This window comes from Rhodnius prolixus, unplaced genomic scaffold, assembly GCF_049639745.1.
Source record: "Rhodnius prolixus isolate KJV_2025 unplaced genomic scaffold, Rpr scaffold_15, whole genome shotgun sequence".
NCBI classification, from domain to species: Eukaryota; Metazoa; Arthropoda; class Insecta; order Hemiptera; family Reduviidae; genus Rhodnius; species Rhodnius prolixus.
The window spans coordinates 6425173-6451501 of record NW_027411605.1 but is presented as its reverse complement, the minus strand read 5'-3'; the positions used below and the strand labels follow the sequence as shown (position 1 = coordinate 6451501).

Here is a 26329-nt window from a genome sequence, read left to right as displayed (position 1 = left end):
TGACGTGCTTGTTTATACTAAAAATGTAAATAAATATATCTTTTGTTCAATACCATACAAACTAATGCATTTAAAAACTAAGTTTGTTTTTTTTAATAGAATATTTCGTTGAATTCACACAGTATTACAGAAATTAGTTAAGAGTTATACTTCTATGAGAAGGATAAAATAATAATTGAAAGAGAAATCTAATAAGGATTAATCATTTATTAATTTTCACAATTAAATATGTAAACATGTTGTGTGTAAAGTTTTTTTTGTAAACGTGCATTAAATTCCTTTACTTCTGTATCGGCTTATTGTTTATTGGCGCTCTTCTGCTGGTATTATCATCAGGAACTCTTGAGATCAAACATTAATTCGAAGATCTTCGAACAGTTTAGCGTTATCATACGGATCCCATGTTGGTTTCCTTTCATTTCGTTGATATGTTTTTCCGTCTATTTTCCATGGAAAACGGTTATTAACTGCTTTATCATCAATAGGTGAAGTAATCCCACTATCATAGAAGCTTGAATCTTTTTCACTTCCTTCTTGGAAAAAACCTTTACTTCCAAGATCTTTGGCTATTGGCATTTTTGCGTTGAGTTCATCGTACATCAATAAGATGCCTTCAAAGAGCTTTTTATTGGCGTAGGGGTCAGCATCGTTTTTATGCTGTTTCTTATGTGCACAGTCACTCTTATTCATTCTACAAGGTAATCGATTATTATTATTGTAGTAACTTAAATCTATTGGAGATTCCATTTCACCAGTAACACATTCCAATCCAACATTCCCCTCAGGGCATGGCTTTTTATTATCAATTTCCTTCTCTACTGGAATTTTGTCTTCCTCATTAATGCTCGATTTTGGAGAATTCATTGATAATATCATCAGATCTTTTTTATGAATATTTTCCGCAATTTGGTTGTCATATAATCTTATAAAAAACAATGAAATGCTTTCAAAGAGCTTGTTATTAGCATATGGATCAGCGCTGTTCTTAAGCAATGTTCTTACTCTACATCCGGCCCGGGCAATTTTACAAGGTAATGGCTCTTTATTATGGTAACTTCTGTCTATAGGAGAGTCCATTAATTCAGGATTACACCATTTATCGTCATTGCTCAACTTCTGAGGGCATGGCTTTTTATCTTTTAGTTCTTTTTCTATTGGTAAATGATCTTCTGCAGCACTTCCCGATTTTTGAGAATTCATTCGTAACATAATCATATCTTTTTTATGGATATTTTCTGCGTTTTGGTTGTTAAATATTTTAAAAAAAGGCAGGCAAAGTTGCTTCAATGAATAATTGGCGAGTAAATTGAAAGCATTTTGGAAGAAAATCATACCTCCAGTCAGAGATGTTGCAATTGGGACGACATGAGAGCAATGGTCCTTCTTCTCTTTCTTTTTACAGGGATCATGCTTCTTTTCTTTCTTCTCTTTCTTTTTACATGGATCATGCTTCTTTTCTTTCTTCTCTTTCTTTTTACATGGATCATGCTTCTTTTCTTTCTTCTCTTTCTTTTTGCATGGATCATCTTTCTTCTTCTCTTTCTTTTTACATGGATCATGCTTCTTTTCTTTCTTCTCTTTCTTTTTGCATGGATCATCTTTCTTCTTCTCTTTCTTTTTACATGGATCATGCTTCTTTTCTTTCTTCTCTTTCTTTTTACATGGATCATCTTTCTTCTCCTCTTTCTTTTTACATGGATCATCTTTCTTTTTCTCTTTCTTTTTACATGGATCATCTTTCTTCTTCTCTTTCTTTTTACATGGATCATCTTTCTTCTTCTCTTTCTTTTTACATGGATCATCTTTCTTCTTCTCTTTCTTTTTACATGGATCATCCTTCTTCTTCTCTTCTTTTTTACATGGATCATCCTTCTTCTTCTCTTTCTTTTTGCATGGATCATCCTTCTTCTTCTCTTTCTTTTTGCATGGATCATCCTTCTTCTCTTTCTTTTTGCATGGATCATCCTTCTTCTCTTTCTTCTCTTTCTTTTTACATGGATCATCCTTCTTCTCTTTCTTTTTGCATGGATCATCCTTCTTCTCTTTCTTTTTACATGGATCATCCTTCTTCTCTTTCTTTTTGCATGGATCATCCTTCTTCTCTTTCTTTTTGCATGGATCATCCTTCTTCTCTTTCTTTTTGCATGGATCATCCTTCTTCTCTTTCTTTTTGCATGGATCTTCCTTCTTCTCTTTCTTTTTACATGGATCATCCTTCTTCTCTTTCTTTTTGCATGGATCATCCTTCTTTTCTTTCTTTTTGCATGGATCATCCTTCTTCTCTTTCTTTTTGCATGGATCATCCTTCTTCTCTTTCTTTTTACATGGATCTTCCTTCTTCTCTTTCTTTTTACATGGATCTTCCTTCTTCTCTTTCTTTTTACATGGATCATCCTTCTTCTCTTTCTTTTTACATGGATCATCCTTCTTCTCTTTCTTTTTACATGGATCGTCCTTCTTCTTCTCTTTCTTTTTACATGGATCATCCTTCTTCTCTTTCTTTTTGCATGGATCATCCTTCTCTTTCTTCTCTTTCTTTTTACATGGATCATCCTTCTTCTCTTTCTTTTTGCATGGATCATGCTTCTTTTCTTTCTTCTTCTCTTCCTTTTTACACGGGTCAACCTTCTTTTCTTTCTTTTTCTCTTTCGTTTTACAGGGATCATCCTTCTTCTTCTCTTTCGTTTTACAGGGATCATCCTTCTTCTTCTCTTTCTTTTTACATGGATCATCCTTCTTTTTCTCTTCCTTTTTGCATGGATCATGCTTTTTTTCTTTCTTCTTCTCTTTCTTTTTACAGGGGTCATCCTTCTTCTTCTCTTTCTTTTTACATGGATCATCCTTCTTTTTCTCTTCCTTTTTGCATGGATCATGCTTTTTTTCTTTCTTCTTCTCTTTCTTTTTACAGGGGTCATCCTTCTTCTTCTCTTTCTTTTTACATGGATCATGCTTCTTTTCTTTTTTCTCTTTCTTTTTACATGGATCATGCTTCTTTTCTTTCTTCTTCTCTTCTTTTTTACAGGGATCAGCCTTCTTTTCTTTCTTTTTCTTTTCACAAGGATCTTTTTTCTTTGAGGAATGGTCTTTCTTTTTTAAACATTGTTTCTTTAGATCGGTTTTGCATTTCGACTTCTCTTTTTTCTGTTTGCAATGTTGCTTCTTTTGGGACTTTTTAGCTTGTTTTTGTTTCGCTGCTTTTGGTTTATTGCAATCTTTTTTTCCTCCTTTTCTAAAGATGTTGAATACATCAAATGGTAATTTAAAGTATCGAATGGCACATTCTGAACATGAATAATACTTTTTTATAGTATGTGGTAGTGCATAAATCTTGTTTAAAGATCCATATGACTTTAATAAGTGATTACATATTGTTCTGAAATGAAATTTATCGGCAAATTGTCTTTTTGGCTGAATAACTCCAAGCCCAGTAAATTTGGGTTGCCAGACCTGAAACAAATACGTAATATGAAACAATTTAAAAATCTCTCAAAATCTATGTTGCTTAACAACAATCTGGTGTAATATTCCGTACAGGAATCGCAATAAACTTTTCATAACTAATGCAACGAAATACTGATCGATTTTGCACTTGAATTATTCAGTATTACAATTTAATCATCACAAATTACGCTTAAATTTTGAGCACAATAAAAATAATTTATTTTACTTCAAGGAGATAATTGAAATATTTTGAGGAGAATAGGTGGGTTGAGGATACAAAATGTTGATTTCTATCTGGAATTTTATGTACGTTTTTTTTTCTAAAGGCCTACTTGAATATTATAACATATCCTATGTTTCCTAGATAGTAAAGGTACCGCTAAAATTCTGAGTTTGTTAAAATTCCAAAAACGGAAGTAGCATTTTACTTGGATTATTTATTTCTTTGAGCTTTTCTTAAAAATAGCGTCAACACTTTTCTTGAAAATTACAATTGCAACTTATTGCGCCGTCACGCTAATATAGCAAAAATTAACACGTAAAAAAAAAAAATTTTTTTGCCTAGGCGACTGACTGAGTAAATTAAATAGGCTTGAGTGAGAACGAAGGAAGTGTTGAAGATGTGTACGTTGTTTAGGAGAGAATTATACAAAGTAGAAGTGGCGTTATTTTCTTCTATGTATTTAAGAAAAAGACGTATCAGTTTGGAACTGTGCGATCGAGAAGTAAGGTAGCCCAAACGCGGGAGAGAGTTAGGTTGTGATTCCTTAGATATGGACACTAAGCTTTAGGAATTGTATCTCCTCATGACCAAGAAATAGGCAAATCTTATGACTGACTTTGACAAATAATGTTTCTAAATATATACAGTGATCAAAAAAAGTATTCATACACTAAGTTTTTTTACTTTATCTACTGAACTTTTGTTTCTAGAATGACTATTTCTTCAGCACTGAAATCGAAGATAGTAACCATGAATTTAATGCTCTCATTTTCTTTTATAAACATAAAGAATTGATTAAAAAGCAGAAAAATAATTTATTGTATGCAAAATAAGTATTAATACACTCAGTCTGAATGTTATAATTAAGGCAAAACTAAAGACCTAATATTTTGTAAGCAATCCCTTTGCATTTGTTATTGCCTGAAGCCTTCTTGGCATAGATTCCTGATGGTCTGTGACGTAACAAGGGTCCTTGAAGTTGACGCGAGGCTTTCTGAGAGTTGGCGTGCTCATCGAAGCGCCTAAATTCTTTCAACAGGATAACGATCCCAAACATTGAGCCAAAAATACTAAGGAATCGCCCGGAAACAACTTTTCACCCCTCCACAGTCTCCGTATATAAACATAAACCCTATTTGAAAATTTATGGTCTTATTTGAAGCGGAAAATTCGAAAATTGAAATGTTCTTCCAGAAAAGAGCTCATAACCAATTTAAAGAAATCATGGACAGAAATCACATCTCAAGAGACACTAAACCTGGTGGAATCTATGCCAAGGAGGCTTCAGGCAATAACAAATGCAAAGGGATTGCTTACAAAATATTAGGTCTTTAGTTTTGCGTTAATTATAACATTCAGACTTAGTGTATTAATACTTATTTTGCATCCAATAAATTATTTTTCTGCTTTTTAATCCATTCTTTATGTTTATAAAAGAAAATGAGCGCATTAAATTCATTGTTACTATCTTCTATTTCAGTGCTGAAGAAATATCCTAGAAACAAAAGTTCAGTAGATAAAGTAAAAAAACGGTATATATGTACTTTTTTTGACCACTGTATATATCGTTCAGATTTCAGAGAAAGTTGTACTATGTCAATTAATAATTCTAAAAGATCTAATCAGTGACAGTGCTGGTACTTTATCAGGTTTTTCTTTTCTATCTGTACGGATTGATTGTCATATTTATTTCCATTACTTTATTTCTGTAATTCGTTACGAATATAAAAAAAGATTAAGAAAAATCGAATTATTAGGCGCTATAGAGGACTGTATAGAGTTAGTAGGGCTCAATATAAAAACATCAAAGTACTTTTCAGATACTACTTACATTTTCAGGGTAGAACACCCTGGGAATACGCCCCGATAACCGATTCATTCTAATTGTTTATCTCTGTGTGATGTTTGTGTTGAATTTGTTGAATTTATAAAGCTAAATAGCCCCTTGAAAACTTGACATTTTGAACTTTAAAATTTTTATTGTTTACATCTTCTTTCTGTGTATTTAAAATTGTGTGTAATGATCATTGTTTGTTTTGTGTGTTTTTTTTTTCTGAAATTATAACAGCTGCTATTTTAAAAATTATTTGAAAACTTTATAAAAAAAAAAATTATATTTTAAAACATGGTATTTTTTTGACACTTTAATTAACTTTATATTTAACATTTTTCAAGCTTGCGTTTACGTTTATTTAATCTGTAGAATTCATTTAATTATTTCATAATTTCATTTAAATCTGTTAGCGATCTGTTAGCACCCCTACTGGTATCTGCAGTTAAAATATGTAGCTTTGAACGAAGAATCAGTTGCAGAGATTTTCTTGAGTTTGGTTCAAAAACTAATAAGAAACAACTATAAAAATCTCTAATTGTAGAATGCTTGTATTTTTTTAACCTTCTCTGGAGATTCTGCTGGTTTATTTTTATTTTCACCGCAAACAAACGCTCTGGCAGCATACTTCAAACACAGAAATGAGTCAATGAGCATTGAATTTGGTACTAGGTGCCTTCATCGGACCGGGAAGGTTTTTAACTACTTCTGATGATTAGGCGATCAAAATTATTGTTTATTTATATATTCTGGAAAATAGTACTTGTGAACCCTTCATAAAAATAAAAGAATAAAGCAACTTTTTTTAAAAATGTTGACGTCACTGCGGGTATCCGTGCTATACGAACAAGCGCTCTCTCACAACATTCACACTGAACTACATATAAGGCCTGCAAAGAAAGTTGCATATTAAAGCAAGTAATTTATTTATTATTAAAATCAACATTTTCATTTTTATCTTATGGTCCTCGAGTTTAGCAATAGATTGAAACATTAAAGTGGCTGTAAAAATTTTCGTAATTCGTCTGAATTAAAGAAGAATGTGCTTTGATAAATTCAGCAATAACTTTCTGAACACCTAAAAAAAAAAAAAAAAAGAAAGAAACTGATGACAATCTTAGAATAGATAATAATTAATTTATTGAAATGTTAGATTAATCATAAACCTTTGAAACAAATGTTGAATACAAATATAACTTGGCTCTTTACCACGCATTAATTGATTTAATAGATTTAAGTTGCTACTACTTATTATTATTATTATTATTTTTAAAAAACTTTTTTTTTCTATAATTTAGTGCTCCGGAGATATGGGTAACCTGTCTGATCAATCAAGAATACAAACCGAAGTATTAGGAGCACTAATGGACCATCTACTGGCAGCGGATGTACTTCTTGGTGAGCAAGCAGCCTTACCAGTCGTGCAAGGAGGCTGTGCCCAAAACATAGCTCCAAATGTATCATATTTATCTGCCAGAATTGTAGATAAACTTTGGCAAGGTAAACCAAATTAAGTGATGATTATATTGTATATGTAGATTCTTTCAATTTTATATTTTTGTTTTATTTATTTATTCTACAATGTACTTTTGACATAGTTTAGCAATACGATCTCTTTGGTTTAATAGCAGTTGATACAATTAAGAAACTTTTTATTGTAAGTAAATTTGCGTTTGCTTATCAGAGGACTCAAAAACAGAATAACGCATTAAGTAAGAAACGGATTTGCTCAGTGACAAGTGCATTGGATTCTCACAAGGAGGGCCCAGTTTCAAATCCTTCCTCACCTTAGATATTTTCTTCCCGAGAGCTTCTTACATCGCGGTTATACAAACACCGAAATATCAACATTAATTATGATAAAAGTTGTTACGACTAGAATTGTGATTTTATACAAACCATTAGTATTTCTAGAAAATTTTGTTTGTAGGTGTCCTTCTAAAAGATCCGCACGAAATATTTGAATTTATTGTGAAGCTGCTTATCCAGGCCAAAAGAAAGCAAGGATCCAGTTGCACGGATACTCTATACCATTGTCTTAACCGAACGATACTTTACCTGTTGTCCAGAGGAACTGATACCATTGCAGATCAGATGTCTGTCTTAGAAGCTTTACATAAATTAACTAATAACAGGTAAACAAAAGTTGGTTACTTTTGTGTTGTCTTATTCACATTCGAAACTTTGGTTAAAACAAGAAAAACAGAGATTAGTTAAATTTTTTCGATTTCTTGAGGAAGTTTGTACGTAAGAAACTATATTTCGAAAAGATGTAAATTTCCCAAGTATCCTTAAAGAGAGATTACCATTAGATATTCATATAATTATTTTTAGTGATTGAAGAAAGTCTTAAGATTTTATTATCCTATAGCCTTCGAAACTCCTCTATCAAGCAGTTATCACTACTTGAGTGAAAATTAGCGCGATTATAGGAAACTATTCGAGATTTTCTCAAAAATAGCTCGAAGTTTTTTTTTATTTCAAACATACAGCTGTTATATATGTAGGATTTGAATGTAAGGTTGTTTTTTTATTTCTGTTACTGATATGTTTTCTATCGTGTTTACTCATACAGGAGTTTAATTTTTGGTGCTGGTAATCACGAATTAGAATTCATTGGTTGCTTAACTTATTGCTTGCTTCAACTTACCTCCGAGATGAAGATATTGTAAGTTATTGCTTTTAAAACATCATATTCTATTTTTTATTTTTTGCACCATCTAACAAAAGTTAATTTACAGAATGGATACAAATACGAAGACAACATGGCATATTAATCCCCAGATTGAGGAATCAGACGAGTTGACTTCTCGTCAAGGCCAAAACCTAATTGGTGTGGCTGCTAGAAGAGTCTGGGATGAATTATACGTTTGTAAAAAACCTTTGATAGAAGAAGTTAGTAATTTTATATTTAGATTTATTCCATAAACTTTAGTTTTGATTTTTAATTAATGTAGTTTCATTTTACTTTATCCTTAATGTTTTTGAAACTTAAAAAATTCTTTTATTTAAATGCGTAAAGATTTAGCAAGCTTATGGTTGCCCTTATTGTAAATCTTAGATCACAATGGACAGTTCATCTTTTTAATTCATAGCAGGATCTCTTGAATTTGCTAAACCTTAATCACCAATTCCAACAAGGGTTTCTTCAGTTTTCACTTACTTGTTTTTAGGTTTTCAAGATGTCTTTGATTGCTGCTAACAATAAAGCACCAGAACTAGCGGCAATAAGAGAACAAGTTCACGATACGGCCACCAAGATTTGGCTTGCTTATGTAGATTCTGAACGAAAGGCAACCTACAAAAATCCTTGGGAAATTCATAATCAAATACAATCGGTAACTATAAAATGTTCAGCTCTGTTGAAAGCGGTGGTATTGTTGTAGCTTTTTTCTTTACTCTTATTGAAAAAAATATTACAGAAAATACAGAAAATGACTGGCGGCTTGACGCGACTGGCTAGCAGATCCAAGGTGAAGAAAGAAGATTCCTTAAGAGTGAAGTCGCAAGTATCTGGCGGTAGTGGAAGTGGATATGGCAGTAGTGACGTGGAATCAACCTGGGCAGTCACCACAGCTCATCAGGTGATTAACTTACTACTACGATTAACTTCAAGAATGGACACAAAAGTATAAGTTGCTTGGTGTGTTCATTAAAATTCTAATTTTAAGTATTATTAAGTTTGTCTGATGAAATCTATCTATAGTGCATTATAACGCAGCGATTTTTACAACTTATTGGCAACTTTAGCGAATCTGTTCACCACAAACTTAATACATACTTTCAATAGTAAAGGATTAAGTCAAAAATAAATAAGTTTGAAGCCATAATGATTACAAAAAGAAGGCCTGATGTATCTGGTAAAGTAAATGTAGATTTTTACATCAAAATCCTAAATTTAAATAAATCGACATTCAGTATTTTGATTAAAGGTTATTCACCATCACAGTTCAGAAGTTTCTTTACTGATTATATAAATGATAAAGATATATAAAAGCAAATAAAGCCTATTTGCTGTTTTTTTAAATACTAAGTACTTGAAAGCAATTAAAAATTGTGTCTTGATAGAAATCGTACTTTAATTTGACCAACGTCCAATTGAATTTGAAAAGGAGAAATCAATTAATAATGGCTTTATTTATCCTACATGAGCTAAGTCTTTCCCAATGGAGGCGCTGAATTGCATGCAAGTAAATTATGCAGTAAATGTCGTAAAAAGTTTGAGGCAAAAGTCGCACAAATGATCCTCCTTTAGTAATGTAATAAACAATCCGATCACTACAAATGTATATTTACAGTTGAAAAATGTTTTATCTTTCCTACATAGCAGGTACGGTCAATCAAACATCATTAATTTTTAAAATATGGCCTTCGCTGTGAAATAATATTAATATAATATTAATACTTAACAATATTAGTTAATATTATTAGTGGTTTATCCAGATATTTCCTCTTTTTTTGTATTGTTTTTTAAATGAACCAAATTTTTAAAATAATGTGATTAGATTCAGTTAGTTCGTGAGTTGGTGGAAGTTCAAGCTAAGCAGCACGCCCTTACTCAGGATTATGTTGAAAGATATGTACTGGAGGAATGGCTGCAAGCAGAAGCTGAACTTTTAAGAGAAAGAGCTGTCTGGGGCCCAGTCAAAACTTCCAGGTGATAATGCTTATAAAATTTGAAATTTTATCTGTTGAGTTTTTTTTTTTTAATTCATTCTCAGTTAACTGCAGTGAGTGGCTGAATTTCCATGACCATAATCTGGAAATAGCTTTGGAAAATTCATAACTAGCTGTAGACTATGATTTATCATTTTGCTTTCATTTCAGATTGGACAAATGGATGCTAGATATGACTGAAGGACCATGCCGTATGAGAAAGAAAATGATGAGAAATGATCAGTTTTACAAACATTATCCTTACCGACCTGAATTGGATTCAAGTGAAAATGTAATTTTTTTTCTCCTCAAAAGTCATTCTTTATTTTGAAATAAAAAAAAACATGAAAATGAAGTAAACCATGAGTTTAACAGCTGTAAGAGGAAGTATTTTATTCGTTTTAGATTTTCGTAATTGAGTTTCAAGGAAATAAATTGATCTTAGAATCCTAAAAAGAGATTTTGAGTAAAATGTTCTTTTTTATCGAGCACCTCTTTTTTTTTTCTTGATATTTTTTAGTCTTGACAACAAATTTATATAGAGAGTATAGAGAATTGAGTGGGTAGGGAAACCTCAATTCATGTAAAATAAATTATTAATAATGGCAAATGGGAAACGGAGAAAATTTCGATGTTCTTCCATTAACAACTTCGATAAAATGCAACAAAAGTTGAAGAGTAAAAACCATCTGTAATAAACAGGAGTTTTTCAGTAAAACTGTAGAGCGAAATCTAATTTTACATAGAGAAAAAATTATATTTTATAAAAGTTACAAAATTAGCGAAAAATAAATAGAGTAATAGAAAAAAATCTTTATTTTTGGTTATCCCAATTTTTTATTTCGATGCAATCGATCGTTAGTTTTAGTTCCGACGGCTGAACAAACAAAATTACCTTCCAAAAATCATGCCTAGTCATTTTTTATACAATCATAAAAACTAATGTAGTACCGAGGGAATGCTGGTTACATGATTGTATTGTACAAACAACCCATATTCTAGAACTTCAGTATCCGTGAGAAGTTCGAGTTTCACTTTTTTGAAGTGAAGTCGTTTGAGTAATTATTTACTCATATCTCTACTTAGTAGTGATCTTTTTTATAGATGTTATTAATACCTTCTTACTTTAATTTAATTACTGGCTTTGTTGGTAACGTCTAAAGCTTCTATTTCTATTAATAAGAATAATATATTTGTTAAAACTATTGCAATGAAGTTAAATTGGTTTTTCTAGAGGTCATTAAAATATAAGGTGGCAACCTGTTGGGATAGCAAAGAATATTATCAGAAGTACGTTGCACCACTGCAGATTGGCAATATCGGAGCAGATCCACAGGAACGTACCCATTCACTAAGTGAAGACAAACAGAGTAGTGTCGAAGAAAACACTCTTGAAGACAACTCATCTGTTCAAGGTTGGACAGATATATAAGTACTATAATTATTGCACTTTACTTCATCAATGAGATGTAATATGAATATTAAATTATTTAGTAGAAAAAATTGGAAATTGAACAATTTCTTTTAGGCATAGATAACTTGGATCAGGTCAGCCTACGCAGGGCTGTAAAGCGTTCCGTGTCCGAGCCTGATGAGGGAGGAGATGAATGTGAAACTGAAGGACCTGGAAATGAAGACGAGTCTCCGCCTGACAATCAGTCCATTCTGCGTCTGCTAGAAAACAATGAAAAGGTTTCATCTATTTCAAGCAATTATTGACGCGAGACCAATGCATGTACATGTGTTTACTTCACACAAGTGAAGAAAAAAGTCATTTACTGTAATTTATTCGCAAATGTCTTTCAACTATATTCTATTCCTGTATTTTGGTACCTATTTGTATTCTCTCGTACTCTTCACAAGTTCAGATATTACCTTAATATAAATTTTCTAATTTTTCTAGTTATTAAATCTTTGGAAGTCCCTTGAATCAGAAAATTGAAAAAATTTTAGTGAAAATCTACCACTTTAAAAGGCAGTCCGCCCGTAGAATAAATTTTCTAATTTTTTGAGATCTTCTAGTCAGTGGTTTTCTATTTAAACGTGTATATAACTTTATACTAATGTCACGTTCTTTATTTAAAACTTTTTTTTTATAACTTACGTGAAACTGTTGGGGGGGGGGCTGACTTTCCTCTAACGTGCCATTTCTATGTAATATACATTTTTATCATCTGTGCAATATTAACGTGAGTCCAATATATCGCCAAAGTACAAAATTTGAAGAAAATAGGAGGACTGGAAATGCTATTTTACCAAAAACTTTCTATATAAAATGATATTAACCCTAAATTTGTAGGTGCTCTGATAAATTCATTTTTAAGCACCCTTTTCAATCAAATATTACCTTTTTTTTAACAATCTTCTCTTTAAATAATTATAGAAGATAATTATCCTTTTATTTTATGGACTTACTTTGCTCATGCTTCTAATGTTTGAAATTATTGTATATGATTTGACTTTTGCAGATAAGCCATATGTTTAGATGCGCCAGGATACAGGGATTAGATACAATGGAAGGCTTATTGCTATTTGGCAAGGAACACTTGTACATTGTTGATGGGTTTACTTTACTAAAATCACGTGAGATCAGAGATATTGAATCGTTGCCACAAGAGTGTTACGAACCTATATTGCCGCCTCAGGGAACCGCCAGTTCATCGAAAAGGCAATGTTCCAAGTTTAGTTACGAGGATATAAGGTAGGAAAACTGGTATATATTTCTACTTTTACTCATATTAAATAATTGATTTTTTTCAATTATTTTTTTTTATGAATGTGAATATCTACATCCAGCAAAAGCTAACGTTAAAATGTCCACCACATAACCTAATGAATATGCCATATTTTTCGCATAATTGGTAAATAACTTTAATGAATTTCATAATGGTTGGCGTGCTCAAAAAATGAAAGTAATGTTTAACTAATCAAGAGAAGTTTTATTTTATCATTTAATGTATTAAATAAAGATTTCAAATGCTTTTGATAAATAGTTGAATACGGTGGCCATAGTGAAGTGTAATTTGGTGAGGTTTGTGACAAATTCTGGCTTCACCTAGAACGTAATTACTTTTTTCCTTTTTTTTATACATTTCATTCGGTACTTTTTATTAATTAACAACCCATTGAAAAGCACGTGAATGGGGCAAGCTAAATAAGTGGTTTATTATTTATTTGATTATATATTTACATATTTATACATAAATTAATAAATAATAGATTAAATTTCATTACTTTAGTAATGTTACTTACAAAAGCATGTTTTTTTCTCTAGAGAAGTACATAAAAGGAGATATTTATTGCAACCAATGGCACTCGAAGTTTTTTCCGGTGATGGAAGAAATTATCTGTTGGCATTTCCTAGGAAAATTAGAAACAAAGTTTATCAAAGGTAAGCTACGAGAATATACTTTTACAAATGTCCAAAGTTAAATTATTTTTTCCGTTTTAAATATACGTACTATTGTAATGGTACATAAAAATTATGTTTACTGTATTGCTAGTTAGACATGGTCTACGTAGATTACAGTCTGTAATAAACCAAAATATAACTGCTTTCAACTTGATTCATTGCGGAAACCTGCGCTACTAATTGTCCCAACTTAAACAATATCAGTTTTGATTATTTATAATTATTAGTAATCATTTATACTTCTTCTTCTTCTTTCGCACACAATTACTATTTCAGGAAGAATCGTCCCGCACTGATAGTAAACCTACGAATTATTTTTGTTACTTTCGCCTCAATGAGATAACGATTACTTCATCAACTACTTAACATTCCTTCTTGACAAGTGACGTCTTACAATCGCTTCTCCAAATTCCTTGAAAGAGCCCTAGCACTATCTAATTTTCAACGGTTATATTTTAAGTTACAAATATATTCGGCATAAGAATATTAAATTTTGTTGGACAGGTTCTTGGCATTCGCCACTGGAATAGCAGACAGCGCACAACAATCGGTCGCGGGTCAGAAAAGGACCGCTAACGTTGAACAAGGGGCAAGCCTGCTTTCTAGCTTAATCGGAGAAACTTCAGTTACACAAAGATGGGTTGTAAGTTTCATTTTTGAGTACTAAAAGTTCAATAAAATTGATGATATCCATTAAATAATTATAAATCTTTTGTGGGTGTTTTACAGCGCGGCGAACTGACCAATTTTCAATATTTGATGCACTTAAATACATTGGCGGGACGAAGTTATAATGATTTGATGCAGTATCCAGTTTTCCCTTGGATACTAGCTGACTATGAATCTGAACAGTTAGACCTTATGGATCCTACAACTTTTAGGGATTTTACCAGGCCAATGGGTGCTCAAAGCCCTGAAAGATTGGCTCAATTCAATAAAAGGTAATATTAGCCTACTTAGGCATTCGTAGACCATTTTCTAATTAATTCTGGGTGGTGATGATTTTTTTATTTATTTAGATTTAAGGAGTGGGATGATCCACATGGGGAGACCCCGCCCTATCATTATGGAACACATTATTCTTCAGCCATGATTGTCTGCTCATATCTTGTTCGTATGGAGCCATTTACACAACACTTCCTCAGGTTGCAGGTAATTTGACCAAATTTATTTTTGCTGGAATGTGTATTTTTCTTATTGATGTTATACTTTTCTCCTAGATTACTCCATGACTTAAGCCAAAGTGAAAGAACCAAAGTAATTTAAGTTAAGTAATATCTATTTTTTTCAGGCAGGTTTTACGTCCATACTTCTCTTATTAACCGAAATAAAATCCAAGACCTAGATCGGGAATCCAATCCAGTACCACAGTACATCTTAGTTTTGTGATCCTTTCCTCTAACCGAATCTCATGAATTGAGAAGGTAAAGTCTCTATTTGCAATCACCTTTCTTTTTAAGAGATAATGGGCGTACTCACCAGTCGTTTTTTTGCGTCTTCATTCTCATTGGAAAGAGATCTCTTATTGCAACGTTGTGATTAAAACGCAGTAAAACAGAATTAATGGCGGTTACGTTCTGTTCCTGATACAATTTAACAGGGACCCTAGAAAATATGAGCCCAATCGAGCAGTATTTTAGAAGGGAAATCTCCCTTTTTTACGAGGGATAGCTTTTCCCAGCTGTTGCTTTTGCGCAATATTTTCTCTTACCATTAATTGCAAACTGTGATTGCGAAGCATTCTGACAGGTTTCAGGATGTTTCCTGAGTTTAAAGGCGCCTTTAAGAACTCATTCATAGGGCTAGGTCTTAACCCAATGCTGGATAACTAAGGACCGTCAAAGGAAAGGGGCTTTCACATCATAGGAAATCTTAGACCAGAACTTACCTAGATTCTAGGCATCACGGAAATTATGGGTGAAAGTTAAATATGAAGAGGATACGTTAATTCACTTCATTTCTCTTTGAACGTTTTGAATTTTGTATGTTCGTAGTAGGTCTTTTTATTCTTCCATCTAATCATTAATAGTTTTTTTTTAACTAAATCGATTACAGCTTTATAGACACCCAGAGAATTGTAGAGGTTTAGAATTGTAAAATTCAATTTTAATCTCACATGAATTGTTACAAAAAAAAAAAAAAAAACAGTTAAAAACTATGTATTAAAAAGTAAATTTGTTGTAAATTTAAATGTTTAGGGTGGCCATTTTGATTTAGCAGACAGAATGTTTCACAGTATTCGCGAGGCTTGGCTTTCTGCTTCTAAGCACAACATGGCGGATGTTAAAGAGCTAATTCCCGAATTCTTCTATCTACCTCAGTTTCTAACAAACGCCAACAATTTTGACCTTGGTTAGTACCATATAAGTTTATTTAAAAGATATTTTTGCATACAATTAAAAGTTAAAACAATATTGTTTCGTCCGGTATTTGGTTTCTGTTTCTTTTTAATGATCGAACTTTTAACTTTTGGAAATACACTTTCTTTACCTTAAGATTTTCTAAATTATGGATAGATTTCTTTTTCCTGAATTGGCTTCAACGATTTTCTTTAAATTTGGCGTTCTTATTGTAGTTTAGTTGTCTACGATTTATTTAAAATTTGTTTCCTGGTAAATTGTGTCAAGAACACTTGAGGGGAGGTAATTTGATAGGTTTTTTCCTATTTCCCGAGATTTTCTCAAAAATATCTTCCATGATTTTCTCTTAATTGTTAATCACATAACATAGGCGTAGAACAATATTTTTGTTTCTAGGAATATTCATTTTAGAACATTATTGAGGAGAGGGATGATAGATTTCGCTGGTGAAAAGAAGGCATCATAACGTCTATTCGGTGTAACATGCGATTTTAAAAACTACATGTTGTTAATAATAATTAAATGTGCTTTGCAATTCGGAATTTTTTTAGAAGAGCAATGGTTCTTCAAAATTTTAGAATTAGCGCACTGTAAAGTCGTGTGAGTATTTCATGTCAAGCTGTTTCATATTCTTGCCAAAAAAGTTAGTTAATCACACTAATTAAACCTTAACTCTTACCTTTACACTTGACCTTTATTAGTTAAATTACTATTGCAAACACTTCGAGTCTAATTACTTTCTTTATATTTATAATAATGACCACAGGATGCAAACAAAATGGTGTTCAGTTGGGCGATGTTGTATTACCACCCTGGGCGAAGAATGATCCAAGAGAATTTATAAGAGTGCACCGTGAGGCTCTGGAATGCGATTTTGTGTCACAGAATTTACATCATTGGATCGATCTGATATTTGGCTGTAAACAGCAAGGCCAAGCGGCAGTGGATGCTGTAAATGTATTCCATCATCTTTTCTATGAAGGCAATGTTGATATATACAAGTTAGTAGTGTTTTATAACCGTTCATGATACGCCGAGTTTTTCGACTCCAAAATCCGCTTAGACAAAAAAGCAAACTTTTTTTAAATTTTTTTTTACTGCCAGACGCTTTTAAACTCTTATTAATGTGGCTTGAAAACAATTGAATAACTTTCATTCCATTTTCTGTTTATAAGTAATTTGTATTGTGAAGTAAATAATTTTGTTTATTTATAGCATTGACGATCCATTAAAAAAAAATGCTACCATCGGTTTTATAAACAACTTTGGACAAATTCCTAAACAATTATTCAAGAAACCGCATCCTGCTAAGAAATTAGGTCAAAGGGTTTCCGTTTTAGAAGCAAATCCGCTAACAGCTGTACCTTGCCTATCACCAGAGAAGCTGTTCTATCATAACCTTGACAATCTAAGGCCATCACTTCATCCAATCAAAGGTTTGTTTTCTCTGTAATAGCTTATTTTAGCGACCTTGCCCGCATGAATTTCGTTATACGCTTTCAACATAAACTTCTGCTGTGGTAAAATGTTGCTAACTCAACGTGCTTTAATTTGCGATAAGAATCAGCAATTTATCCTTGACGTAAGTTTATTGCTCTCTCACTTAGGATAAGTAAAAAACCTCTTTGTATTCAGCAGTAACTCTATTTAGAATTGGAACATTGTAAATTACCAGTTACTAAAAAGCTTTAGTGCAGAACCATTATAAAACTCAATCTGCTTCAGTGTTGGTTAGATCTGTGATGTTGCTTTAAAGACTTCAAAATTTAAACATTACAAGTGAAATGGATTAATTTGGAATTATTTTACAGAGTTGAAGGGTCCCGTTGGACAGATCATACAATGCGACCGGAACTCAGTTTTAGCAGTGGAACAGAATAAAGTTTTAGTTCCGCCTCAATATAACAGGTATTACTTGTTTTTTTGCTTAAATATGAACTATATTGTGAATCGTATTTTATTAATGCTTTAGCTTACTTCTGAAAGCCAAAACTCGATACTTCTTCAAGGTTCACTAAAGTCGGTGAAATTAATCGGGGGATCAAAGTTTAAATTTTGCTTCATTCCTCCCACTACTCACGATCTGTTCAAATTTAGGTTATAACTGCGCCGAAAGCAGTGTATGTTATTACACATTGTTAAAATATTGTGAACTTACTGTGCACATTTCAACTTTGGCAATTAAACAGTTGAGAAAATTAAATTTACTTTTGTAAATGATTTCAAAAGTGAAAGATAAATTTGAACGTTCAAAAATACAGTATATACTTTTTCTCTTAGATGCGCTATCTTTAGCTCTAATTTACTTAATTCAGAAGTTATTTTCTTGTGGTCCTAAGTAATCTACAGTGGATTGTATATTGACAAACGATAAACATGAAACCCATAACTATGTTAGTACAACCATTAAAATATATTTTCATGCAGTGTGTACAGGGAAAGAGGCAATAAAGTAGGGATTATAAAAAAAATTCTCACCTGGGAATAATGGTATGACCTCCATAACCTGTTCTTTTGGATGTCACTTGACCATAAGGCTGGAAACATAGTGGAGCGGCGAGCAAAGCGGCGCTGATAGCGAAGAGCGAAGCGGCAAAAACAAAAACTAGAAATAGATAGAGTTGCTCTATCTTCGCTTTGCTCGCCACTATGCGCGGTCCCATATGTTTACTTGTGTTTGATTTCGCCGCTTCGCTCTTCGCTATCAGCGCCGCTTTGCTCGCCGCTCCACTATGTTTCCAGCCTAACGGATCTGAGCGTTGTTTGAAAAGAGCTTTTGTAATTTTTATTTTTTTTTAATTAGAATTTTTCGTTATTTTTTAATAAATAAATTTGTGCTCTACCCTCAAATAGTGACGTATCACTTTAAGTTGAAATTATTTATGGGATTCTGGGAGAGGGGCCATTTTGCCGGCCATTGTGATAATGTTGGCGCACAGAATGGCAACCAACAATTATTTGTTAAGGTTAATGCTCAGAGTTAAGTTTAACCCAGTACGAGGGCTCATTTTAAATCAGAGTGATTATTATTTTATAATAAGGAATTCATTTTATATTTTAGAGGCATTGATCTAAAAAACTGGATTCGATTTTAGTTCTTAAGCTTCTCATTAAAGTTAAATTTATAGTGATTAAACTTATTAAATTCATTCAGCGATTTTAAAGTAGTAAAACTTTTTTTTATAAGAAGTACTTGTGCAGTTAAGCTCATACATTTCAAATATTAAAAGACAAATTTAAACTTGAATTGGAAAGCCGAAATCACTTATTTAAAATTTCTAAAATTAACCTGATGAGTAGTTCATAGCAATGTTTTAGCAGAAATGTTATAATTTTTTTTTTAAATAGTAATAATAATAATTATTATTATTAGGTATGTGGCTTGGGGATTTGCTGATCACACTTTAAGGATGGGAAATTACGACAGCGATAAGGCCATTTTGACATGTGAAGCAGTGATGCATTTTACAGGCGAGATCGTCGCCTGCGTCTGTCCTAATTCAAAGACTGTCATTACAGCTGCTACTACCTCTGTATGTATTACAAATATGTCTTTAAATATTGAGCTCTCGTAATGTTTATGTTAATTGTGAAATAATAATTTACAGCTGGTGGAAAACGCTATGAATGTGTTATCGTCAAAGCTTGCAAAAATATTTAGTATTAAATTCAGTTATAATTAAATTGATGGATGATTAATGCGTTACAAAACATAAACATAAATAAAATATTACTATTTAAAGGAACATTTATTAATATTAAGGATGTTTTGGATAGGTGGTGACAATATGGGAATATGCAAGGAAGCAACTAAATGTAGTTAAAACATTAATTGGGCACAATGAAGCGGTTACGTGTTTGGCAGCCAGTCCTGCTTATAATGTTATAGTGTCTGGATCTAGAGATACGACGGCAATTATTTGGGATCTAAGTCATAGGATTTTTGTTAGACAATTAACAGGACATAATGCACCTGTTGCAGCTGTAGCCATCAATGATCTCACTGTAAGTCTTTTCTTTAATATTATCTATTTAAGAATTTATTAATATTTATGTGGCTAATGCTGAAAATTGTTTGCTTTTTATGAGTGTGAAATAAGTGCTCTATTAAGAAACACTTCCGCACTAGTTAAACAATATTTTTCCTACCATGAACTAGATAAAACAAAAAAATTAAATTAAAAAAAGGAATGCATTACTTAAAAGATTAACTTGAAATTGATTGCTAAAATCTTCAACACAAGTGATGTGTCTTTACATCACGCAGAAATTAAACATTAGAGAAAAGTCTGTCCTCATTCTTCTCCCGGAGAATTTTCTGGAGAAAAAAATATTTCCAATAATAGTTACAGATCTACAGCTGTGCTATTAAGTGTACCTCATTAAAATCAAAACAAATCATTGGAGCCATTATCGATATTGGTTCTTTTAGTATCGGAAACTTGATTCAATTGCTGGATTTAGTAAAAATTGTTCTTGTTCTTGTCCTGTCGACTAAGCAAAATATCAAATTTGAATTTCTGAGGTTTTACGATTTTAGGTTAATTGACGACAAACTCATACACACACACACACATACTGTCGCACGTACATTTAAAATCACTTTTTCGTATTCGGAGGGACTCAAAACGTTTGTTGGAAAAACTCGAAATAAAAAATCTGCACTATAGCAAAACATCGTCTTGTATTTTGGGTAAAAGAAAATTGAAAATAAAAGAACTATTTTCCTTAAAATTTAAGTATAAGATTGAATTTCTGAAACTTTTGTGTTACTTGTCCGGTTGTAGGGAGATATAGGAACTTGTGCGGGTACTTGGCTACATGTGTGGACCATCAACGGAGAGCAGTTATGTTCTGTGAACACGAGTGTCGGCCGGGCGGACAGAATGCAGCAGATACTGTGTGTGGCTTTCTCTCAGTGTAGAGAATGGGATTCACAAAATGTCCTGCTTACTGGATCAACAGATGGTGTTGTTAGAGTAAGTAAAAAATTCAATGGTTTCATAATTCAAGCTTGGCCAGAGACAGGCGAAAAAGTTTATCCATAGCTACTCGCCCAAGCTAACTGCAGAATTACTCCAACTAGGCCGGGTGGCCATAAGGATAGCAGTTGGCATTCTCACTGGCCATTGTAGATTAAATAAGCACTGCATCGCATGGGCCTGGCAACGGATAGCCTGTGTAGGTTTTGTCAGGAAGAAGAGGAGACGGCACTGCATGTGGTATGTCAGTGCGAGGGGCTGGTCTGGCTAAGGTACCGCCTCTTTGGCAAAGAGAAGCTGGTGCCAACAAGCCTCGGCCAGGGCCCTCTCTCGGACCTATTAAGGCTTTTAAGGCAAGCAGGACTCGAGAGGGTGCTCTGATTGACCACCTGGGAGCCCCCCCCCAATTCCACAGTTCGGTTAAGGACAGGATAGGGGGAGGGTCTCCAACTAGGGGGGTGCCACAATAGATCCTTGGGGTGTCGCGGTGGCGTAGGCTGTGAATAGCCAATTCCCCCGGTAGAATCTATCTATCTATCTAATTCAAGCTTATAATTAGCGATTGAATAGAAGTTTAGTAATTTGGTAATTTCACGACTCTTTTCAAAGTAGGTTTTCCTTTGTACTAAGTCCAGGATCTTATCTACCCATTAATGGTGTAACTTCTCTTTAGGCTACAAAGCCGAGCATACACTAAGTTCGAACTTTAGAGTTCTCCATGATATGATTGAGCGACCAGTATTTCTTTCCTGTTATCACAGCGCTCCTACCTTTTTCTCGATTCAATTTGAAAAAACTGAAAAACTTTTATTTTAAAAAAGGGAAATTAATTTTTAATAAAAATCGTTATAAATTGCAGATGTGGTCCGTAGACTATGTGCAAGTTCCAAAAGATGAACACTATGGTGGTGATAATGCCGAATTTGGATCATCGTTAGAGGAAGATGGCGACAGAAATTCTGGAAAAAGTTTCGTTAAAAAAGCGCCCCCTCCGCTGAAACCTCAAGCTAAAGTGGAAGGAGAAACTGCCACAACTGTGCACAAACTTGGCAAACAGATGAACGTCACTTCTGGCTCTACTGAATATCCTACTAGCCTGGATAGTAAAAGTTAGTATATCTGTCTTGCTAGAGCACCTACCTGTTAAAAAATGTTTAGTCAACTTTTATCATTTTGAAATTTAAAAGCAATATCTGCTTCACCAAGGCACTATTCCGTCTTTTTCCTACGTAGGAAAGAGAAAAGAGACATCGAAGGTGATTCTTATAAATTAACCTTGCGAAATTAAGCTTACTGTGTGGTTATCGGTACTTCGTATAACGAAAATGTGTACATTTTTAGAAAATTGCGAATTTTTTTTTTAATAGTTTTGTGTAAGCAACTTTTTCTTCCCATTATTTTTTAAATGCTCAACGTACTTGTTAATAAAGATGAAACATAAAAGTTCGATTCCAAAATGAAGGAAATCGATTATCTGAAAGTGGTACGTTATTAAATTTTATTTTTTAGAAAACACATATTATTTTTAAAGTTTATAGTCAGGCCACATATTAGTTTTATTTGTAACATTTCTTCAGATTTTGAAAACATTTATTTAAGCGAAGTTTATTTGGTGGAGAGAAGTTAAGTTCTTCTCTAAAGTACCGTTTTAGTACATTGTACCGTTTTAACGCCTGAATAATATTTATGAATATAAAGGTATAATAATTTCTAAGGTGGAAGAATATTAGTATACCAAAATAGAGTGTACTTTTAATTTTGTTGATTAAAACGCAAGTTGGGCGCATCACATTGCCTTTTTAAATTTGATTTTAGTAGGCTACTGGGGAACAATAATATCACTTATGGTTGTAAGCTTTAGTATTATGATGAAGGTATCTATTTTTTTTGTTAAAAATTCCGTTTCAGAAATTTTAGAGTCAGTTAAGGCAACAGAATGCTGTTTGAGTGTTCATACCAGGTTTTTTTTTATTTACAACTCTAAAACCCTTGTAAATAAATTAAAGTAAGAAACTTATTTTTAGGTTTAGGCAAAAGCGGGTCAGAAAGTAGTTTGTCTGAAGACGGTGAGAAATCAGAAGGTAGCAGAAGAGGAAGGAAGAAAGAAGATGTACAAGAGGAAGAAAAAGAGCGATGCAGTGGAGAGGATGAAGAGAACACCAGCGGATTGGCCAAAGTAGAGACGCAAGAGAGCGAACCAAACAGTCAGAGCGTAGAGGAGGTGGTGGTCGTAGTGACGGACGAGCACTCTGAGTGTCCGGGTAATTCATCGCCTCCGCAGTCCCAACCTCCTACTCCTGTGGTTCGAAGAAGGAGGTCTTCTGCAAGAGCCAATTCTCAGGTATAATTCCAGATATGTATATTCAAGTTTTCAAGATCTGCCATTATAAAGCGGAGTACGTATTGTACGACGCGGAATTGAAATTCTTATTTCAACTTAACCGCCATTACCTTAGCTTAGAGGATGTAAGCTTAAGTTTGTGAGGTTTGGCAAGCAGACAATTTTTCAAAATCAAAACAATTGGTGAAAATTATATTTTTCTTCCTGATCAGACTTTAAATCCTAAGGATGAGCAAAGTTAGTGGAGATGGTTTGAATATATATTTTTTCTTGTAAAACTATTTAGAATCATGTAATTTCGATATTTGGCGCAATTATTTTAGGTTAGGGTCGATATTAATCTTGTGGCAACACAATAGTTATAAAAGATCGCAGTAACTGTTGGCAAATTAGAATATATTCTCTGTTTTTTAGATTTAATATAATATGTTAAGTTCGAATAACCTGAATGTTTTATGAATAATTTTTTGCGTATTCTATAGCATTTGTTTATTCACAGCTACGCAAATCTGAATGCCTTTCTGGAAGATTGGCCGATGTGGAATCTCTGACAGTAGGAGATGAGCATATTGGTAAAATAAGGCCCAGCAAGAGTGATACGTCTTTGACAGAGAGTTTTGTTATCGTTAGTGGTAATGGTGAAGAGATTGGTGAAATCGGTGGAAATGCCAATTGTCCAGTTAAGGAGCCAGTTAGTTCAGCGGTTCCTATAGTTCCTGTCAGAAAGAATAGACACAGCCATCATATATTGAGGGAAGGTAAATATTTCTTCCACCTATGTACATCTACAGCTAGCTCTTTGAGAAGGTGTCTCACATATCTATCGTCAATCTCATTTAATAAACACTGTCGGTTGTACATTTAACGCATATTTACACCCATTAGTTGTCATACCTCCCTTATTTTAAAAGAAACATAAAACAAAATAGTAGAAAACAATAACGTAAAAGTTAGAAATCTCATTTCTGATTACAATTAGTATATTTTTTCTTAGAAATTAGTAAATTAGTACATTTTATTGCAAGAAAAAAAAAAGTTTAACCTATTAAGCATCAGAAGCAAAAATTAGGTGAAAAGGCTGTAATCTGTACTTATAAAACTAACCTAAGTTGGACGTAAAGCCTGCCTGAAAAAGTAGGCATTACTTTACTTTTACTTACTTTACATACAAAGCTATTGAATATGAATATTTCCAAGCAGAAATATTCTTCAAGCCTTTTTGAATTATCTTCATTTCTTCCTGCATTTTTCAGGTTGATTCTTAGACTTTTAGACTATTATTTTATACATATTTTGGTGACAATACATTTTTAGACTCAACAATCAAATATCAAATTTCATTTATCATGGTACCAATTTATACGAAAACTTATTTTTTATCAAATTTTTAATGACCCAAATGTTCTCGCATTAGAGGGCCCAAGTGGTCCATATCCAAGTAATTTTGTTCTCTTTTCTCGGTTAAGAATTTGAATGGATGTTTCACAGGGTTTGTTTGGCAAAAGCAGTTAGTTTTTAAAAGCAAATTGACCATGCACACTGCATACGATAGAAAGGATAACGCAGAACCGGCTTCCATAACTGCACTTGCTGTATCAAGGTTTGTTATTGTAATTTATTTCCTAAATTTGCGTTATTTATTATTTTGTTTGTATATATCGTAGTTTAGATTAATTGCCCTGCTAACGAAATAAATAAATAAAAAATAACCAAATAAAAAAATTAACTTTAAAAACTTAATTACTTTATTAATCAAAATGAGTTAAAAATTATGACAGGGATCACCGAATAGTGTATGTGGGCGACGCAAGAGGTCGAGTGTTCTCTTGGAGTGTTGCCGAACAACCTGGAAGAGCTGATCATTGGTTGAAAGATGATGGAGCGGAAGTTTGCACGGCTTGTCATGTCAGATTTTCCATTTATGAAAGAAGGCATCACTGTAGAAATTGTGGCCTATTGTTCTGCTCCAAGTTAGTAAAAGTTGTTTTACATTTTTAACTGAGGATAATCTTTAAATTTGTTTGAACAATACAAATACATAGAAAGTAATGAACATAAATGAAAAGTCTCTTAAAATTGTAAAATAAAATAGCGAGATGAAAAGATTAATTTAGAAAATAAACTTGAAATTAAAAATATATGTCATTAAGAAAGAAAAAATCAATGCTCTAACAATTCAAATTTATAAACAATTTTATTTATTTTTTTGTTGATGCAATATTCCAGCTTAATTCATTTAATATTAACACCCGGTATTTGTGAGTGAAACCAGCAAACGCATACCGTTTACATACTATGTTTACCTTTATTTAATATAAACATTTCGTCGATGACAGATACTTCTTACATAATCTAATTTCAGCTTGAAGGAATGAGTAAAAAAAATTCTGACCAGATTAGATATATGTGTACATATACATCATATTACAGAATGCTGATTAAAAATGATAATTATCATTATAATTTAAATACATTTTGGATCTCACCTTTCTAAGTTTACAATTCTGAAAATTCTGTTAAGGATTCAGACGAATTAAAATTTAAAAATAGATAAATTGAGGGTTTTACTATTTTGATCTTGTCCATAAGAATATTATTTTACTTTTAGTCACTTTTAATTCAGTTAACTATACAGCTTATCCTACTGATCTATAACCTGCTTATTGACATTAATAACTGAAATAATCAATCAGCCGTTTTGAAACCTTCCATTTGGCTAATGTTTTCATTTTTCGTGGTAGGTGCAGTAGGTTTGAATCAGAGATTTCCCGTCTTAGGATCCTTAAACCAGTAAGAGTATGCCAGGGATGTCATACATCCTTAAGAATACAACAACATTGATTCTAAATATCCTTCTGCATATGGGTAAGTGTTTTTTGGTGAAATTCATTTATGAATATATTCTTTAATTATTCTTTTAATATTTTATTTATTTTTGTAGCCTGACAGAAATTAATTCGGATAAATTCTAATTCGTATTTCACTGAATGTGAATTACCATTAATTAATTAATTACTTTAAAACCAAATTATGAATACTAAACAAAATCATTTATGTTATTTCTGAAGAAAAAGGATTAAGAT

The 26329-nt window shown here is 32.6% G+C and overlaps 2 protein-coding genes across 5 annotated transcripts in view; one reads left to right on the top strand and one right to left on the bottom strand.

Annotated features, from left to right (window-relative positions):
• The window catches only part of bchs (WD repeat and FYVE domain containing 3 bchs), a 54717-nt gene that overhangs the window by 24367 nt on the left and 4021 nt on the right, over positions 1 to 26329 (top strand). For all 4 annotated transcript variants that reach the window (XR_012459067.1, XR_012459065.1, XR_012459066.1 and 1 more), the window contains exons 33-60: positions 6794 to 6995; positions 7426 to 7630; positions 8071 to 8163; positions 8237 to 8390; positions 8669 to 8833; positions 8918 to 9079; positions 10001 to 10152; positions 10323 to 10443; positions 11386 to 11566; positions 11680 to 11843; positions 12620 to 12852; positions 13426 to 13542; positions 14068 to 14206; positions 14293 to 14504; positions 14583 to 14715; positions 15762 to 15915; positions 16690 to 16924; positions 17139 to 17359; positions 17735 to 17831; positions 19297 to 19456; positions 19701 to 19928; positions 20711 to 20902; positions 21765 to 22014; positions 22930 to 23246; positions 23746 to 24004; positions 24735 to 24846; positions 25025 to 25216; positions 25988 to 26111. Coding sequence is in view for 1 of the 4 variants with exons in the window: in XM_074129685.1 (XP_073985786.1) it covers positions 6794 to 6995; positions 7426 to 7630; positions 8071 to 8163; positions 8237 to 8390; positions 8669 to 8833; positions 8918 to 9079; positions 10001 to 10152; positions 10323 to 10443; positions 11386 to 11566; positions 11680 to 11843; positions 12620 to 12852; positions 13426 to 13542; positions 14068 to 14206; positions 14293 to 14504; positions 14583 to 14715; positions 15762 to 15915; positions 16690 to 16924; positions 17139 to 17359; positions 17735 to 17831; positions 19297 to 19456; positions 19701 to 19928; positions 20711 to 20902; positions 21765 to 22014; positions 22930 to 23246; positions 23746 to 24004; positions 24735 to 24846; positions 25025 to 25216; positions 25988 to 26087 (4950 nt within the window). In the remaining 3 variants the exon portion in view is untranslated. The remainder of the gene's footprint in view (positions 1 to 6793; positions 6996 to 7425; positions 7631 to 8070; positions 8164 to 8236; positions 8391 to 8668; positions 8834 to 8917; positions 9080 to 10000; positions 10153 to 10322; positions 10444 to 11385; positions 11567 to 11679; positions 11844 to 12619; positions 12853 to 13425; positions 13543 to 14067; positions 14207 to 14292; positions 14505 to 14582; positions 14716 to 15761; positions 15916 to 16689; positions 16925 to 17138; positions 17360 to 17734; positions 17832 to 19296; positions 19457 to 19700; positions 19929 to 20710; positions 20903 to 21764; positions 22015 to 22929; positions 23247 to 23745; positions 24005 to 24734; positions 24847 to 25024; positions 25217 to 25987; positions 26112 to 26329) is intronic.
• Positions 193 to 5731, bottom strand: LOC141454965 (uncharacterized). Its single transcript, XM_074129692.1, has 2 exons — positions 5496 to 5731; positions 193 to 3447 (listed from the first exon to the last, which is right to left on the bottom strand). Exons 1-2 carry the CDS (start codon positions 5541 to 5543, stop codon positions 349 to 351), a joined length of 3147 nt encoding a protein of 1048 aa, XP_073985793.1. The 5' UTR covers positions 5544 to 5731; the 3' UTR covers positions 193 to 348.

What these genes read in the sequence shown, in the direction of transcription:
- LOC141454965 (XM_074129692.1), bottom strand. Translation starts at nt 5,543, where the DNA reads ATGAATCGGTTATCGGGGCGTATTCCCAGGGTGTTCTACCCTGAAAAT. An exon ending in GGGTGTTCTACCCTGAAAAT is followed by an intron (nt 3,448 to 5,495) that starts GTAAGTAGTATC and finishes TATTTGTTTCAG; the next exon opens with GTCTGGCAACCCAAATTTAC.